The sequence below is a fragment of the Trachemys scripta genome, chromosome 1 (assembly GCF_013100865.1).
Source record: "Trachemys scripta elegans isolate TJP31775 chromosome 1, CAS_Tse_1.0, whole genome shotgun sequence".
NCBI classification, from domain to species: domain Eukaryota; kingdom Metazoa; phylum Chordata; order Testudines; family Emydidae; genus Trachemys; species Trachemys scripta.
This window is the reverse complement of record NC_048298.1, coordinates 313,982,263-313,996,983: the sequence shown is the minus strand read 5'-3', so window position 1 is coordinate 313,996,983 and position 14,721 is coordinate 313,982,263. Positions and strand designations below refer to the sequence as shown.

The following is a 14,721-nucleotide window of genomic DNA, read 5'->3' as shown; positions in this document are numbered from 1 at the left end:
CCTCGAGAGCGCTGGGGCGCGCGCTCTCCGGGCCGAGGACGGGACAGGCTCTGGGACCCGCGCGCCAGCCACACACTGGCAGCACCCCGTCACCGCCCACAGATCGCGCGCATGCGCAGTCCGTCCAGCCGGGGACTTTCCACAGCGCGGGGCCCCGGACGTTGTTTGACAGGAGTGGGGCGGGGGCGGAAGGGGGAGTTTCCGCGAGGCGGGGAGGGACCCTGGCCAGCCGGCCGGCCGTGGTATATATAGCGTGTGGGACCGGCGCGGCAGCGCAGAACTACGCGCGTCCCAGCCCGGGTGAGTACCGCAGGCGGGGGGCGGCTCGAGCCTCGGCCGAGAGGCGGGGCGGGCATGGGCGCCGCGGCGTGCCCTGCGGGAGGGGCGCGCCGCTGCGCCGCGGCTCGAGATGGCGGGTAGGTGCCGTGGGGAGCGCTGTGTGCGGGCGCTGACTGCGTCACTGCAAACCTCGTGATAACGGGTAACGGCCTTAGCCGGCGGGGACGCGGGCCCGGGCTCAGGCCCGGGGGTGGGTTTCTGAAGCGGGAGCTGCTGGCCAAGGGCGGGATTGGGCTGAGCTGGCCGGAGCCAGGTACGTTGTTCTCTGGTGTGGGTGTGACACCATCTTGCCAGCCCTACGCGTGAGTTGAGGCCCTCCAAGTATGATGGGTTTAAAATAATGATTTGGGTTTGTTTGATGTGAATTTTGGGTTGGCTTTTTTCTTTGAGCCTGCAGGCTGCGCTGGGGTCCTCACGTTTCCAAGCGCTCTGCAACCCTGAGAGTTAGTTAAAAAGCAGCAGCTGAGGTGCTTATGTAACTGCTACTCTTCAGTAGTAAACAGTGTGAGACTTGGGATCAAATTGTGATAACTGGCAACATTACTTTAGTCAGTCAGGGGTATGGGTCTGGCTAGGCTTGCATAGTGTGGATGGTGCTGCCTGAAACTTGAGTTTAATGAGGGTGGGTGGATGAATAAGGATGGGGTGATGTGCCCACACTGAGTGGTGAATTGTTTCCTATAATTATTCCTGTCTTTCTTAACTGGAAAGAAGGCCTAAAATTTCAAAAACTGCAAGAAGGATTAAGTATTAGTTTAAGCATCTAGTTAATTTTAAACTTTATTAAATGCCAAAGGCTGTGTTATTGGGTATGTGCACATTTGAAATGTGGTTAACTTTACACACTGCAAGTAGTCCCATTGAAGTCAATGAGGCCATTCACTGTGGAAAGTTAAGCATGTGTGGTCATTGTAGGATATGATGGGCTCATGTTTGTATAGTTAAAACAGCAAAAAATCATAAATGCGAAAGCGGAGGTCTTTTCAATGTAAGTAAAGCTATAATGGACCCATTAAAGTACTACGGTTAGTCAAGTCCAGAGATGACTGTGAGGAACTTCAGGGGGATTTAACCAAACTCGGTGAGTGGACAAGGTGTTGCTTGATACCTGCAACATAATGCTTACTGGAGGGTAAAACTCCCCTTATGTACCTTCCACTAAATTTATGATCTCAACTCATTTATATGTCATAATATAAATTGATGGTATGTCCTCATCTGCAATACTGTGTGCACCACTGGTTGCCCCATCTCAGTACTATGGAAGTAGAGGGGATTCAGAGGAGGGCAATGAGAATGATCAAGGGTCTGGAAAAATACATGAAGAGCGATTTACAAGACTGGGATTGTTTATTTTAGGAATGCCTACAAGGAGTCACTCAAGAAATCAATTGCAGGCGTGATGTCAATGCGCTTAAATTGAAGTGAGTGAAACCCCCATGTGATTCCCTTCAATGAGGATTTGGTGACAGGGAACTAAGACCACTTCACTCCTGGATAAAAGCATCCACATGACGAATTAAGCCACTTATGCACATTGTCTTCATACTTTCAGTTATTTGACACTAACTTTCCTGATTGGCCCTGTGTAGGCATGCCCTTAGAAAGGAGATGAATAAGAAGAGAAGTTGAAGTTAGACTGGGGCATCTGTTGTCTATTTCATAGCACAAGAACAAGGGAATATTTTTTAAAAAAAGTGGCAAATTGATTAAAGGATACTTTTTTTACTCAGTGTGTGACTAGACTGTGGAACTCACTGCAACAGTATTCCATTGAGACCAAAAATTTAGCACAATTCAAAGAGGGATTGGATGATTATATGGATTACAAGAATATCCAGAGTTACAATATTTCTGAACTTCCTTCACTCCCCGCCGGATCTGCTTGTGTTTCGCCGCTTTCTTGACGCACTTGTAGAGCTTGCGGGTGAATAATTAATAATAAATGAAAAGATTTGGAAGAGATCTAAAACCTCATGCTCTGGGCATAAACCAGCATCCAATTATTAGAGATTAGGATTCAACGCTTATGCAAGGCAGACTGTCCCACAAATGTCTACTCTGGGGTTTCATGTACTTCCTCTGAAGCATCTGGTGTTGGCAGCTGTCAGAGACTGGATGCTAGACCATAGTTCTGATCTAGTGTGGCAATTCCTGTGTTCCTAGCTATTGTGGGGGGGATGGGGCAGAAGGGAGCTGTGGGGGGGATGGGGCAGAAGGGAGAAGAGAAGGCTGGTCTCCTGCTCCCCCAACTCACTGTGCCTAATCATTTAAATACCATGGTATCAATGAGCCATCAACAAACTGAAGTGAGTGGGGAGTATGCTGCTGCTGCTGTTTGCTTGGAGACAGTTTCTGTAGGGGAGGGGTGTCACCCTGGTAGCAGCATATTTGTGTTGTGTGTATTTAACACTTCAGAAAGCTTGAAACACAGCAAAAAAAAGACCTTAAAATTACAGACTCTGATTTCTATCTCCTGTTCTCACCTGGAATTTTTGGTTGTATTTTGTGGGCTTGGGATTTTTTCTTTTGTTTTTTTGGGCATTTTTAAAAGCATTCTATAAGTCATTGGACAACTCTTGAGGTTAGACAAGCCCTTGTTTAACTTGAATTGGTGCAACTTTTGTATATGCTGTTTTATACCAGTTTAAACCTGGCTTGTATCTGTTTAGGTTGCACCTTTAAACTTAACTAAAGCTATGTAAAATAACACTTAGTCATATCAGTACAACTTTGTATGTAGCCCAGGCCACTTATCTATAGTCTCTATCTGCCAAATATTTGACAACTTGTAAAATTAAATCATTCACTTTTCCAAATTTTTCGGTACAGGGTGGGAATAGGTTTTGATGTCAGTGTTTATGGAAGTGACCTTCATTAACTATCCTGAAACTTGCTGGCCAACAATTAAAAAAAACTACCTTTGTGATTCTAGTGTTCAACAGGTTTATAATTTGAGAAATACTGTAGATGACAGCTACAACAAATATGCCTAATTTATCTTGTTTTATAAGAAAAATGTTTTTTCTCCTTTACAGGTTTTTGGCAGCACAAAGGAATTGGATGTTTCAGACTACAGATATCTACAATTTCTTCTTGTGAACTACAAATCTCAGTATGGAGGCCTAAGCCCCTTAAAAGGGACTTCAGTCTGAAATCTGGGAGGTAGTTTTGTGCACAAATAAAGAAACTAAAGATATCAAAATATTTCTGTATTGACCAGTGTAAGTTCTGTTTGCTTTCTGAACATGGCCTACAGAGGTCTTTTAATTAATCCATATAAAATACTAGAATGTTCTAACATATACAAATATATGGCTTTTAAATGTTATAAGAGTGCACTTGTACCCAAGCAACCTGGCTAAGTTTCTGATGCCCAGTGTTGAGCATGTGATGGAAGAAAACACACTGGGTCTGTTCCAAGCCAGTGGTTATCTGTGACAAGTTGGTGGTATCACTGCTATGGTCAAGAATCATTCTTGCTGGAGCTATAGCTCTGCTGTATGTAAGGTAGTTGAGTATAACTTTTAATGTTGTTTGTAGTGTCTTGCATATCTTTGGGTGAGGATTGCTAAAACCAAGGGTATTTTGTTTTGGCAGTCTGACATACGAATATACCTTTAGAAGTTTTGGGGCTGTTTTGTTTGTGCCTCTGTAAATGTGTCAGGTTAGAATTTCAACAGAAGTATGCGACACTCTTATCAAAACAATCTTTACAGATGTATAAAAGCTGCATTCGTATTGGCTATCTAGGATGAAATAAACACTTAATTTTAAATTGGAGCATGATATTAAGATGCAGTGTCTTCAGTTTTACCCATTTTAGTTTCTTTATTGGGGTGGATTTTGATCACCCTTACATATTTTTCTGTATCTCTTCCACCTCACCTCCATTTGCACCAAAGTGCCATTGACTGTGAGATGAGAAGTACAGTATACTAAGGAAAATGTGATGTATTGTGACAGGAAAGTCCAGTTGACCTACTTTCTGTACCTCCTAGAGTGTTGAGGTTGTATAACTTCTCCATTGAAAGCAGTTGTGCAGATTAAAATAAAAGCAGGACTTCCCACATATATCAAGCCTGTTTATTAATCATAATTCATTCCTTTCGCATGCATTCAGTGTTACAAACCAAAATGTTTCACTTTCAGGTCCTTACTCTTTTATATGGCCTGGGAGTTATTCAAAATCACCTCCATGCACAAAACTACCTCCCAGAGAAAGACTTGTCCCATTCTTCCCTAATTTCATTATGAACCTAGTGGAAAGCAGCTCGTTCCTGGCTAATCTGATGAACAGCAGCACTGTGTGTGAACTGAAGTATGAGTTGTCGTGTGAACTCTACAGAATGTCCACGTTTTCTACTTTCCCTCTCAACGTGCCAGTGTCTGAAAGGAGTCTTGCTCGAGCTGGGTTTTATTACACTGGTGTGAAAGATAAAGTTAAATGCTTCAGTTGTGGCTTGATGTTGGATAACTGGAAACAAGGCGACAGTGCTCTGGAAAAACATAAACAGCTCTATCCTAGCTGCAGCTTTATTCAGAATTTGCTTTCAGTTAGTAATCTTGGATCATCCTCTCATTCAGCCTTCTCACCTCCAGCCACAATAAACAGTCTTTCACCATCTTTGCATTCCATAACTATTGCTCCAAGCTTAGAACAAATTGGCTTTTTCAGTACTACTTTCTCCAGTTTTCCTCAAGAACCAGTAACTTCTAGGGCAATTGAGGACCCATCACACCTGCGACCTAGCTTTAATAATCCTGCAATGAGCACAGAAGATGCTAGACTATGTACTTTTCAGACATGGCCCCTGACATTTCTATCACCAACAGATCTGGCCAAAGCTGGATTTTACTATACTGGGCCAGGAGACAAAGTTGCTTGCTTTACCTGTGGGGGGCAACTAAGTAACTGGGAACCGAAGGATAATGCCATGTCAGAGCATCGGAGATACTTTCCTAACTGCCCCTTTGTGCAAAATAAAACTAGAGACCAACCAATATTCAGCATTTCTAACCAGAGCATGCAAACCCACGTGGCTCGTGTTAAAACATTCATAAACTGGCCAACAAGAATTCCAGTTCGACCTGAACAGCTTGCAAATGCTGGGTTTTATTACGTAGGTAAGAAAAGTTAACCTATCTAATGTCTTAGTTTATATTTGTTTTAGAATTTGCTAAGCAATGGCTTGTGTGAACACTTATTGAATACTTTGTAAACTTGCTTTTAAAGGTCGTAATGATGATGTCAAATGTTTTTGCTGTGATGGTGGATTAAGGTGTTGGGAGTCTGGAGATGATCCATGGATTGAGCATGCTAAATGGTTTCCAAGGTAACTGTTTAAAAAGCTTTGTCAGTGGAAGAATTAGGCCAATGCAGAGCCCTTTCAGACCTTCCCCTATAATTTTTATCTTTAAATTTGTCAGTGGGAGCAGACTTAGGCCAATGTGAGTGCTTTTGAAATTGTCACTCTACAAGAGGGTTTTTTGTGTTCCAGATGGAAAGACTTGAGTGAGAACATCTCTATTGCTGAATAATAAAATGGGGGGAAATAATGACGCTAATAACGATGGGGGAGATTTTCAAAGACAGATGTCAGTAAGACACAACTGCTATTTGTACCTTTGAAAATATCCCCATATGTTAATGATTTTTAAATAGCTTTAATGAAGTTGAGAACAGCACAGGAAAAAGTGTTTTGTATGCTAATCTTTGACACAGTTTACCATCAGCTATTAAACTTAAGTTCAACATCCAACTTTTGCTTAGCTCCTTGTTCATCTCCCCCATTAACTTTATCAGTGTATTTTTTTATCTTGTGTAAAGTTTAAATTGCTTTACTAGTGCAAAGTGTAGACTAAGTTTTAAAACCTTTAATTTTTTATATCCATTTCATTGTGGTGGGTTTTTTGTTTTTAAATTTAGACTAGTTTGTACTCACTGAGTGATTTGAGGGGAGGGGTGGAGTATTGGCTGAGATTAAAAGCTGTTGAGGTTGTACACTAAAAGGTATCTATTACTGAATGCTTTGGTATTGATGAGATCATATTTATATCTGATACATACAGAAATTAGGCCATATTAAGATGATTTAGCAAAGCATCCCTTTTCAGTAAGGATACTTAAATATGTGCTAAAGTTCCATTGAAGTCAGTGGAACTTACTTAAAAGTTAAGCACATGATTATGTGTGTAAGTGCTTCCCTGAATTGGGGCCTAATTGAGCACAGTATTGTAGGCTTCTTATTCTGTATGGCTCTTAACTAATCATATATGAGAAACAAATATTGTAACTTGACAAACATTTATATTCTGTTAATGTTTAGATGTGAGTATCTACTGCGAATAAAAGGGCGAGAGTTTGTCAATCAAATTCAGGCAAGATTCCCACATCTCCTTGAACAGGTAAACTAGAATTTTTATATAACTTTCTGGTTGCTAGTATCAGCATTAAATGGTGGTACATAACTCCCCCCCCACACTTTCCAGATATTGCCCTAAGTAGTTTGGCAGGTATGAGTTTTAAGTTTGATTGATAGTTCATGAATGAACAGCTTTACATGAAAATGAGATAATTAGAATTGGTTTGATGGTCTTCAAAACTGACTCTTTGCACGTCTTCCATGAGCAGTTTTTGTATTTTTGAGAATTGATATTGAAAATAGATCTGGTAGCACTGGGACTTGAGTCATTTGAAGAGCATCACAGCCATTTACAGTCAAACCTTGGGACACTCTGTGAGGCAATGAGAGCTCTAGACTGAGTATAAAGAAGTGAAGTTCTGATTACACAAGGCTTAGTGACTAATTCAGATTAGTACCTGCTAGTACAGAAACTGGTTCTGGGTGCCTCTCTTGTGGGACTTCTTTTTTTTAACGAAGCTGTTTGTAACAAGGTATTTTTGCATAAACAAAAAGCATAGTGAGTAGCTTCATTTAGAAGAGAAGTTTGTGTTGGTATAAACTGCCTGGATTTACCCCAATGCATGTTTGCAGTACAAATTGTTGTAAAACTTGTATAATCCTATCTACACATACTTCACTTAGGCTATTTGAGTTAAAATTCTTAATTGCAAATGTTTGGGTGGGGTGTGGCTGGACAGTGACGAGCACAACGGGGTCCTGGCTCCTGATTAGGGGCTCTTAAATGCTACAATAACTTCACTATTTGTACCAAGTTCTTCCTTTTTGTAAATAACTTAATTTTTGTGGAAAAGCATGTACTGGGATTATCAGTGTTGTATGCAAAGAGAAAAGGATGCTGACTGTGGTTTTTATTTAATGCTGTTCCTTTACATTCCATAGCTCTTGTCAACTTCAGATACCCCTGTGGACGAAAGTGCCAATCCACCAAGTATGTACATTTTAGTTAATGTCTTTCAAGCTACATAGTGATAAGACTTTCAGCACGCTTACAAACTTAATGTAAATATGAATAGAACTTTTGTATGGATGCTTTCCAAAATTAGCTTGCTAAGCAATTCATAGCATTTTAGAAAGTAGCAGCATTGGAATGCTTCCCAGCAAGTCAAAGATTTTTTTTTTTTCTTTTTGACAGTTGTATAGTGGACTTAAAATGTCAGTGAGGTTTGTTTGAAATTTTATACTACAATATTCCCTTCAAGTTTGTTGCAAGAGAAATTTCCCATCTCTTCATAATTTCCACAATACTAGGGATTTGTATACATACTGTATAGTTTCTGAAGAGTTTGCCTCTGTTTGCATGTTCTCTAACTGGATTCAATGGACTCATTGTTGGTTACACCAGCTTCTGCTAGAGTAGCCCAGGGTATAGACTATCCTGGTATCAGCGCACCTTAGAGGGTGATTGGGGGAGGGATAGCTCAGTGGTTTGAGCATTGGCCTGCTAAACCCGGGTTGTGAGTTCAATCCTTGAGGGGGCCACCTACGGATCTGGGGGAAAAATCAGTACTTGGTCCTGCTAGTGAAGGCAGGGTGCTGGACTCAATGACCTTTCAAGGTCCCTTCCAGTTCTAGGAGATAGGATATCTCCATTTAATAAAAAAAGATACCTACAACCCTAACCTGCTGGGGGCCTGCAGCTATGTTAGCGACTTCAAAAGTGGGCAGCAGTAGCCAGTGAGAGGGAATGGCCAAGCCAGCTTGGGGACATACTGAAGAAGTGCAGCTTTCCAGACAACTTCCTCTGCGGCTGTAAAGCTGCTCTTCAGTGGAATACCCAAGTATGATGACACTACTGTCTGACTTCTTTGGGGGTGAATTCCCCATACTGGCAGTGGCCCCTGCTGAGGCAGTGAGATGAGTCAGATTTCCAACTATTACGCTTAGTTAGCTAAGTGCCAGGAAAAGGATGACCAATAGTAGAACTGTAACCATTCTATTAATGCAGATGCGACTCAAGAACTTGTTATACCATATGAAAGGGAGGTATTTCCATAACTAACTTTTTACCATTTTTTTCAGTTCTAATCTAATGATGCTATTCAACAATGGTGTGACCTCTGGGTTTTCCCTGCTTTTGCTGCTTTAAATTGGATCTTGGTTATTGTAACAAAGCTTTTTTTGTTTAAGTCCAAAATTCTAAACAGGAGTTCTAAGTAAAAATATCTTGATTTTTAAAAAGTTAGGCCCATGTCATTAAATGATTTTTTTATGCTAAATCTCATTTATATACTGAAGATGCTAAAAAATCTAAAGTTTTCAAATCTGAAGTATCTTTTCTTTTCTCTCCCCTCCCCCCCCGCCCCTTCATGCATAGCTATTCATTCTGAATCTGGAGAAAGCCATTCAGAAGATGCAATCATGATGAACACCCCAGTGGTTAAAGCAGCCTTGGAGATGGGATTTAGTAGAAGACTAATAAAGCAGACAGTTCAGAGTAAAATCTTAGCGACTGAGGAAAATTACAAGACCGTTAATGATCTTGTGTCTGATCTGCTTACTGCAGAAGATGAAAAAAGGGAAGAGGAGAAGGAGAGACAATCTGAAGAAGTGGCATCGGGTATGCATAGGGCAGTAGTAATAAACTTTTATCTTTGTTCCATTGTAATCTGTTTGCTTTTTGGTCTAATTCTGGGGACACTTGTATTCATGAGCTTTGGTAATGTTTTTTTGTTTTGTTTTTGTAAAGGTAAATATAAAGGATTAACACTGTATGATCTGGAAATCAGTGTGGAATTTAGGCCTCAATCCTGGAATTATCCTTACAGTAATGCACCCCATATTTCATTGGGGCTCGATATGGTCCATGAGTCCACCTGCACAATACTCTGCAGGATAAAGACCATATTTTTGTCCATATGCCTATATGTGGTGGTAGGTCCATCATATAAACCAAAACTGACTCCTCTATATAGTAAAACTTCCACCACATAAAAACGATTATAAATATAATTTTGGTCTCCTTATGTTACTACTGGTCAACTCTGTGACTTCTCAGCAACAATAAAAACATGGAGATTAATGTACAAGACCAGATATTTATTTTTTTAATTTCTATTCTTAGAAGTTAGATGTAGTTAAGTCAGCAGGGTCTGACAAAATTCACCCTAAGGTGCTTCAGCTAATTCCTTATGCAATCTTAGAACTACTATCTTCAAGAGCTCATGGTGGACAGGTGAGGTCCCAGAGGAGCAAAGAAGAAAGCTACTATGTTTGCCCACTTTTAGAAAGGCCCACTGGTCTATAATTCCCCAGGTCCTCAATGTTTCCCTAACTTTAATTTGTTCCAGTATCTTTCCAGGTATTGAACAATCATTTTGTAACCTCCTAGAGGATAGTAGGGTAATAAGTAATAGTCAACATGGTTTTGCCAAGAACAAATCTTGCCAAACCAACCTAATTTTCTTCTTTGGCAGGGTTACTAGCCCACTGACTTGGGGATAGGAGGGATAGATATGGTGGTAGATGTTGGTTGGTTTTTGTTTTTTAAAGTAAGGCTTTTAACACAATGCCATATGACAGTCTCATCAGTAAACTAGGGAGATGTGGTCTAGGTTAGTGGCTTTCAACCTTTTTTCATTTGGGGCCCTTAAACTTCAAATGGAGATATTATATTGCAAATCTGTTTTATAAAGAGGCAGAGACCAGTTCTCCATGTCCACTGAAGGTAGGGAATTAATGGGCTTAATCTGCAGTAAGGGAGATCTAGGTTAGATGTTAATTAATCTTATTGTTACAAAGTTTTTCTTAAGTAGTGGAACATCTTTCCAAAGGAGACTGGAATCCGTATCCCTGGAGTCTTTTAAAGAACAGGTTGGACAAACACCTGTCAGGGATGGTCTAGGTATATTTGGTCTTGCCTCAGTGCAGGGGGATGGACTAGATGACCTCTCAAGACCCCTTCCAGCCCTATACTTCTGATACTTTAATATTTGCTTTTCAGTTTCAAAACCTCACAGGCATGCAGTCTGGCTTTGAAACTCTTGAAAACCAGTAGGAGCCATGACTTAATTTCTGTAGCACAGCATATGAATTATGTTCAGTGCTGTCTGTCTGTCCTGGCTCACTATATGCCAGCAGCTGAGATGTCACAACATGGTGCATTTCTAGTCATTAAACCACAGTAGAATTTGGACAGCCACAATCTGGAGAATATAAAACACAATTGTACAATAAGGTCTGGTGTGTGTGTGGTGTTTTTGCGCTGAGTGTTCAGTACTGTTTAGGTCTTCCCCATGGCATAACTCTGTCCTTATGTTTTTTTTTTTTTTTTTTTTCCAAAAAAATTTAGTCCACACAGATCTAACAGTATTTTTGACTGGCGGTGATTTTTGACTTTTGTTCTTGATAAGCCAGTGGTGGTGACACACGTAGACCTTTGGGTCTGTGCATTCCACTTGTGCAATGAATATACCTTTCACTGTTGTGACTTGGGAAATCATGTATAAGGTGGCCTTGCTACTTTGGAGGAGAAGGGGGACTTTGTAAAACTTCACAATACTCAAACTACTTGTCTGCCACTCATGTGATATGTGAAGTCTGTAGTAATTATTTAATAGTGTGTATTCCTGACATGGAGTGGGAAGTGGCATGAAAAGAATCAAGGTATCTCTTATACTTTGATAGCACACATCAGTTAATAGTAACAATGCAACTTCAAATCTTGTAACTTACTGAATTTTCCCCTTGAATTTAAGATGACTTGTCCTTAATCCGGAAGAATCGAATGGCTTTGTTTCAGCATTTAACATGTGTGCTTCCTATCCTGGAGAGTTTACTATTGGCCAAAGTGATAACTGAACTTGAACGTGATGTTATTAAACAAAAAACCCAAACGCCATTGCAAGCAAGGGAACTGATTGATACGATTTTAGTGAAAGGAAATGCAGCAGCCCACATATTCCGAAACTGCCTGAGAGAGTGTGATCCTATGTTGTACAAAGATTTATTTGGTGAGTTTGACTGACAGATGTACTTTTTTTCCTTTTTCTTTCCCCAGAAGATTGATAAACTGATTTCCTAAGTCTAACAATCTTTATTTTCTTAGTAATACATAGAGCCCTGCGCGGATACAAAATTTATATCTGCAGATGGATATAAAGCGGATATCTGCAGGGCTCTACCAGGAACCACAACGGTGAAAGCTGCAGTATGTTGGGCTGCTGCTCGCAGGAGCCAGCCCCCAGTCTTACCAACTGGGGTGGGCATCAGGCTCACCAGCAGCTGTCCCTGGTTGTGCAAGTGGCTCTCACGCTCCCAGACAAGAATCCCTTTCATGCAGCGATCTGCCTCTCCTGGGTCCTGCAAGCAAAGGCCTGACATGCTGCTGCTTTCTTCGCTGTGGTTCCTAGTAGAGCTCTGTGGATATAAATTTTGTATCCATGCAGGGCTCTAGTAATAGTCTGAGGTATAGTAGTAAAGCAATAATAAAAATTCTACTAGAGTGTAGATAATTCCAATGACTAAAATGTTCTTTTTGTCATTTTAGTGGAAAAAAACATGAAGTATGTCCCCACAGAAGACACTTCAGGTAAATCTTCAGTTTTATTCATTTGAGTGGTTTGGGCAATAACTCAGATTCTCAAAACAAATTTTTTTCTTTGACACTGTCACATTCTGGGGTGTAATCCAGACTAGTCAGGGGTTGTCACCAGCTGCCCTGTGACCTCGAGTGCCTGGTAATGCTTTGCTGTTGTAGTTCCCAACTTGTGCTGCTCACAAACAGCCTACGAGCATGCAGGTTACTCTGAGTGTCTGTGTATATAGCTACAGTCCTGGTTTGGCGGCTCTGACTCAGCCTGTTAGCAACACTCCTGTCACACTTTGGCTTCCACCAGCCTTGGTTACTACTTGCAGAGTGACCTCAACACAATCCCAGTCCCACATTTTTCCCAAAACTCTGTTCTGCACTATGCAGCCCTTCCCTGGGCAGTTCAGATATTAAAGGTCCGTTGCCCCTGCAAAGGGTCAATATTCAACAGTTTGCTACTTTAACTAGTTACCAAATACACTGGACCCTCACTAGAATGCGGGATTTGGGATCCATGCATGGTACCACGTTAACGCAGGGATCGCATTAAAATGAATTGCAATTAAAGTAATTAAATTTGGGATCCATGGCCGCTACCGCGTTATATGTGAATTTGCGCTATGTAGACGGATGTTTTAGCGAGGGTCTGTTGTAGTTCATTTTAAACAATACTGTTTTCTTTAATTCAAACTAAACCAAGCTTATTTAACTAAAGAGATCTTAAGTGAGTACAACTATAAGGCATTAAAGTCAGAAATGGTTACAAGAGAAATAAAAATACTTACTTTCTAGTAGCTCAAACTTAACAAGCTAGACTAGGTTCAAAGTAAAATCCTTACCACATGATCCCAGCAACATGGCTGACTAAATTCTCAGGTCAGGGTCTCCCCCACTAAAGTCAAGGGGCTGGTTCCTTTGTCTTAGGGGAGAGAGTGAGCTTGTGGTGTTTTTGCCCCTCACTTTTATAGTCCAATCACCCTTTGAAATGCATTTTCCTGAAGGTTACCCCTAGATAAAGTTCATTCCAGCGCTGAGGTTGGAGACCTGAAATCTCATGGTGAAAGAGGTTCTATGTTCCTTGCTGAAATGCAGATCAATTTTTCTGCATCCCTTCATTGTCAAGTGGCCATTCTTTGGCAGGTGATTGCCAGTCAACTTTTGACCTCTGGCACAAGGCATCAGCTTGTCCTTTGTCTATCAGAAACTGGTTTACCCCTCTCCCCAGACTTGTGTGGTAAACATATTTTAGTCATAATTTCTATAACTCTTAAGACGCACTTCTGACATACATTACACAAGAATATCCATGATCAGTGTGGTGTTCATTTTTAAATGATACCTCACAAGGCATATTTTGTATTGGGTGGCAGTCATACTGAATTTTATTGCTTTTCCATCTCTAATCAGTTCTGCCATTTGAAGATTTCTTTGTGGTGTTAAGTTTTTGTTCTCTTCTCAGGGTTACCCATGGAAGAACAACTGAGAAGATTACAGGAGGAAAGAACCTGTAAAGTTTGCATGGACAAAGAAGTTTCTATTGTATTTATTCCATGTGGTCACTTAGTGGTGTGCAAAGAGTGTGCACCTTCCCTAAGAAAATGCCCTATTTGCAGGGGGACAATAAAGGGTACCGTTCGCACATTTCTTTCATGAGGAGAGGAAACCTGCAAACTCCTGTTCCTGTGCATCTTAGCAGTGCTCAAGACTAACCCAGTGATGTGTTAAGAATGGAAAACTATAGTAAAGAAGATGATGGATAAATTACTTGCCTAATGTGGCTTATGGGGTAATAGTGGACTGTTGTGTGAGCATGCTAGGCCTTATGCTGCCAAAGATCTTTTTTGAAACCTGTGTAAGTAACTATTAAAAAATGATGGGAAAAATAGGTTTGTTTGTTTTGCTGCTGAAGTAACTTTTTTCCGAAAGTCTTAGATCTCATAAACATGTCTTTATCCTAATTTGAAAAGAAATCCCTTACTAGTGAAGCATTGTGTTCTAATACATTTAATTTTAAAGCGGAGTCTTAAATAACTGAAGCATTTTCATGAGACTTCATTACAAATGACACTTGATTGATACTTGTAAAACTACAGGATCTTCTACTTCAGCTGTTCTGGTTGTATCAAGACAAAAAAAAAAAAAACACGGGAAGAACATTATAAGAAGTCTTAAGTCTTATTGTTAATGTGGTGTGTGTATAATTGATATTTAATTGTATGAAAACAGCATTAAAATGTTTTCAATAAACTATTTTAGAAGTGAAAACTTTTATTTAATACAAAATGTTCCCAAAGTTAGCTTAAATTTTTGTATAGGTTGCAGTGACAATGGAAAAGTTTTTGCAAAAAGAACAGGAGTACTTGTGGCACCTTAGAGACTAACAAATTTATTAGAGCATAAGCTTTCGTGGACTACAGCCCACTTCTT

At 40.5% G+C, this 14,721-nt stretch overlaps 1 protein-coding gene across 4 annotated transcripts; it reads left to right on the top strand.

The window, feature by feature from the left end:
- Positions 1 to 204: 204 nt before the first annotated feature.
- Positions 205 to 14,437, top strand: LOC117871179 (inhibitor of apoptosis protein-like). Of its 4 annotated transcripts, none has more exons than XM_034758887.1 (10): positions 205 to 300; positions 3,378 to 3,563; positions 4,492 to 5,466; positions 5,576 to 5,675; positions 6,669 to 6,747; positions 7,647 to 7,695; positions 9,082 to 9,324; positions 11,462 to 11,716; positions 12,253 to 12,294; positions 13,754 to 14,437. In XM_034758887.1, the coding sequence occupies exons 3-10, from the start codon at positions 4,593 to 4,595 to the stop codon at positions 13,945 to 13,947; spliced, it is 1,836 nt and encodes a 611-aa protein (XP_034614778.1). In that variant the 5' UTR covers positions 205 to 300; positions 3,378 to 3,563; positions 4,492 to 4,592; the 3' UTR covers positions 13,948 to 14,437. The 4 variants fall into 4 exon arrangements, with proteins under 4 accessions (XP_034614778.1, XP_034614775.1, XP_034614776.1 ...); XM_034758885.1 differs by adding an exon at positions 1,699 to 1,763 and having other exon boundaries at positions 232 to 300; positions 3,378 to 5,466; XM_034758884.1 differs by having other exon boundaries at positions 3,378 to 5,466.
- Positions 14,438 to 14,721: the final 284 nt, after the last annotated feature.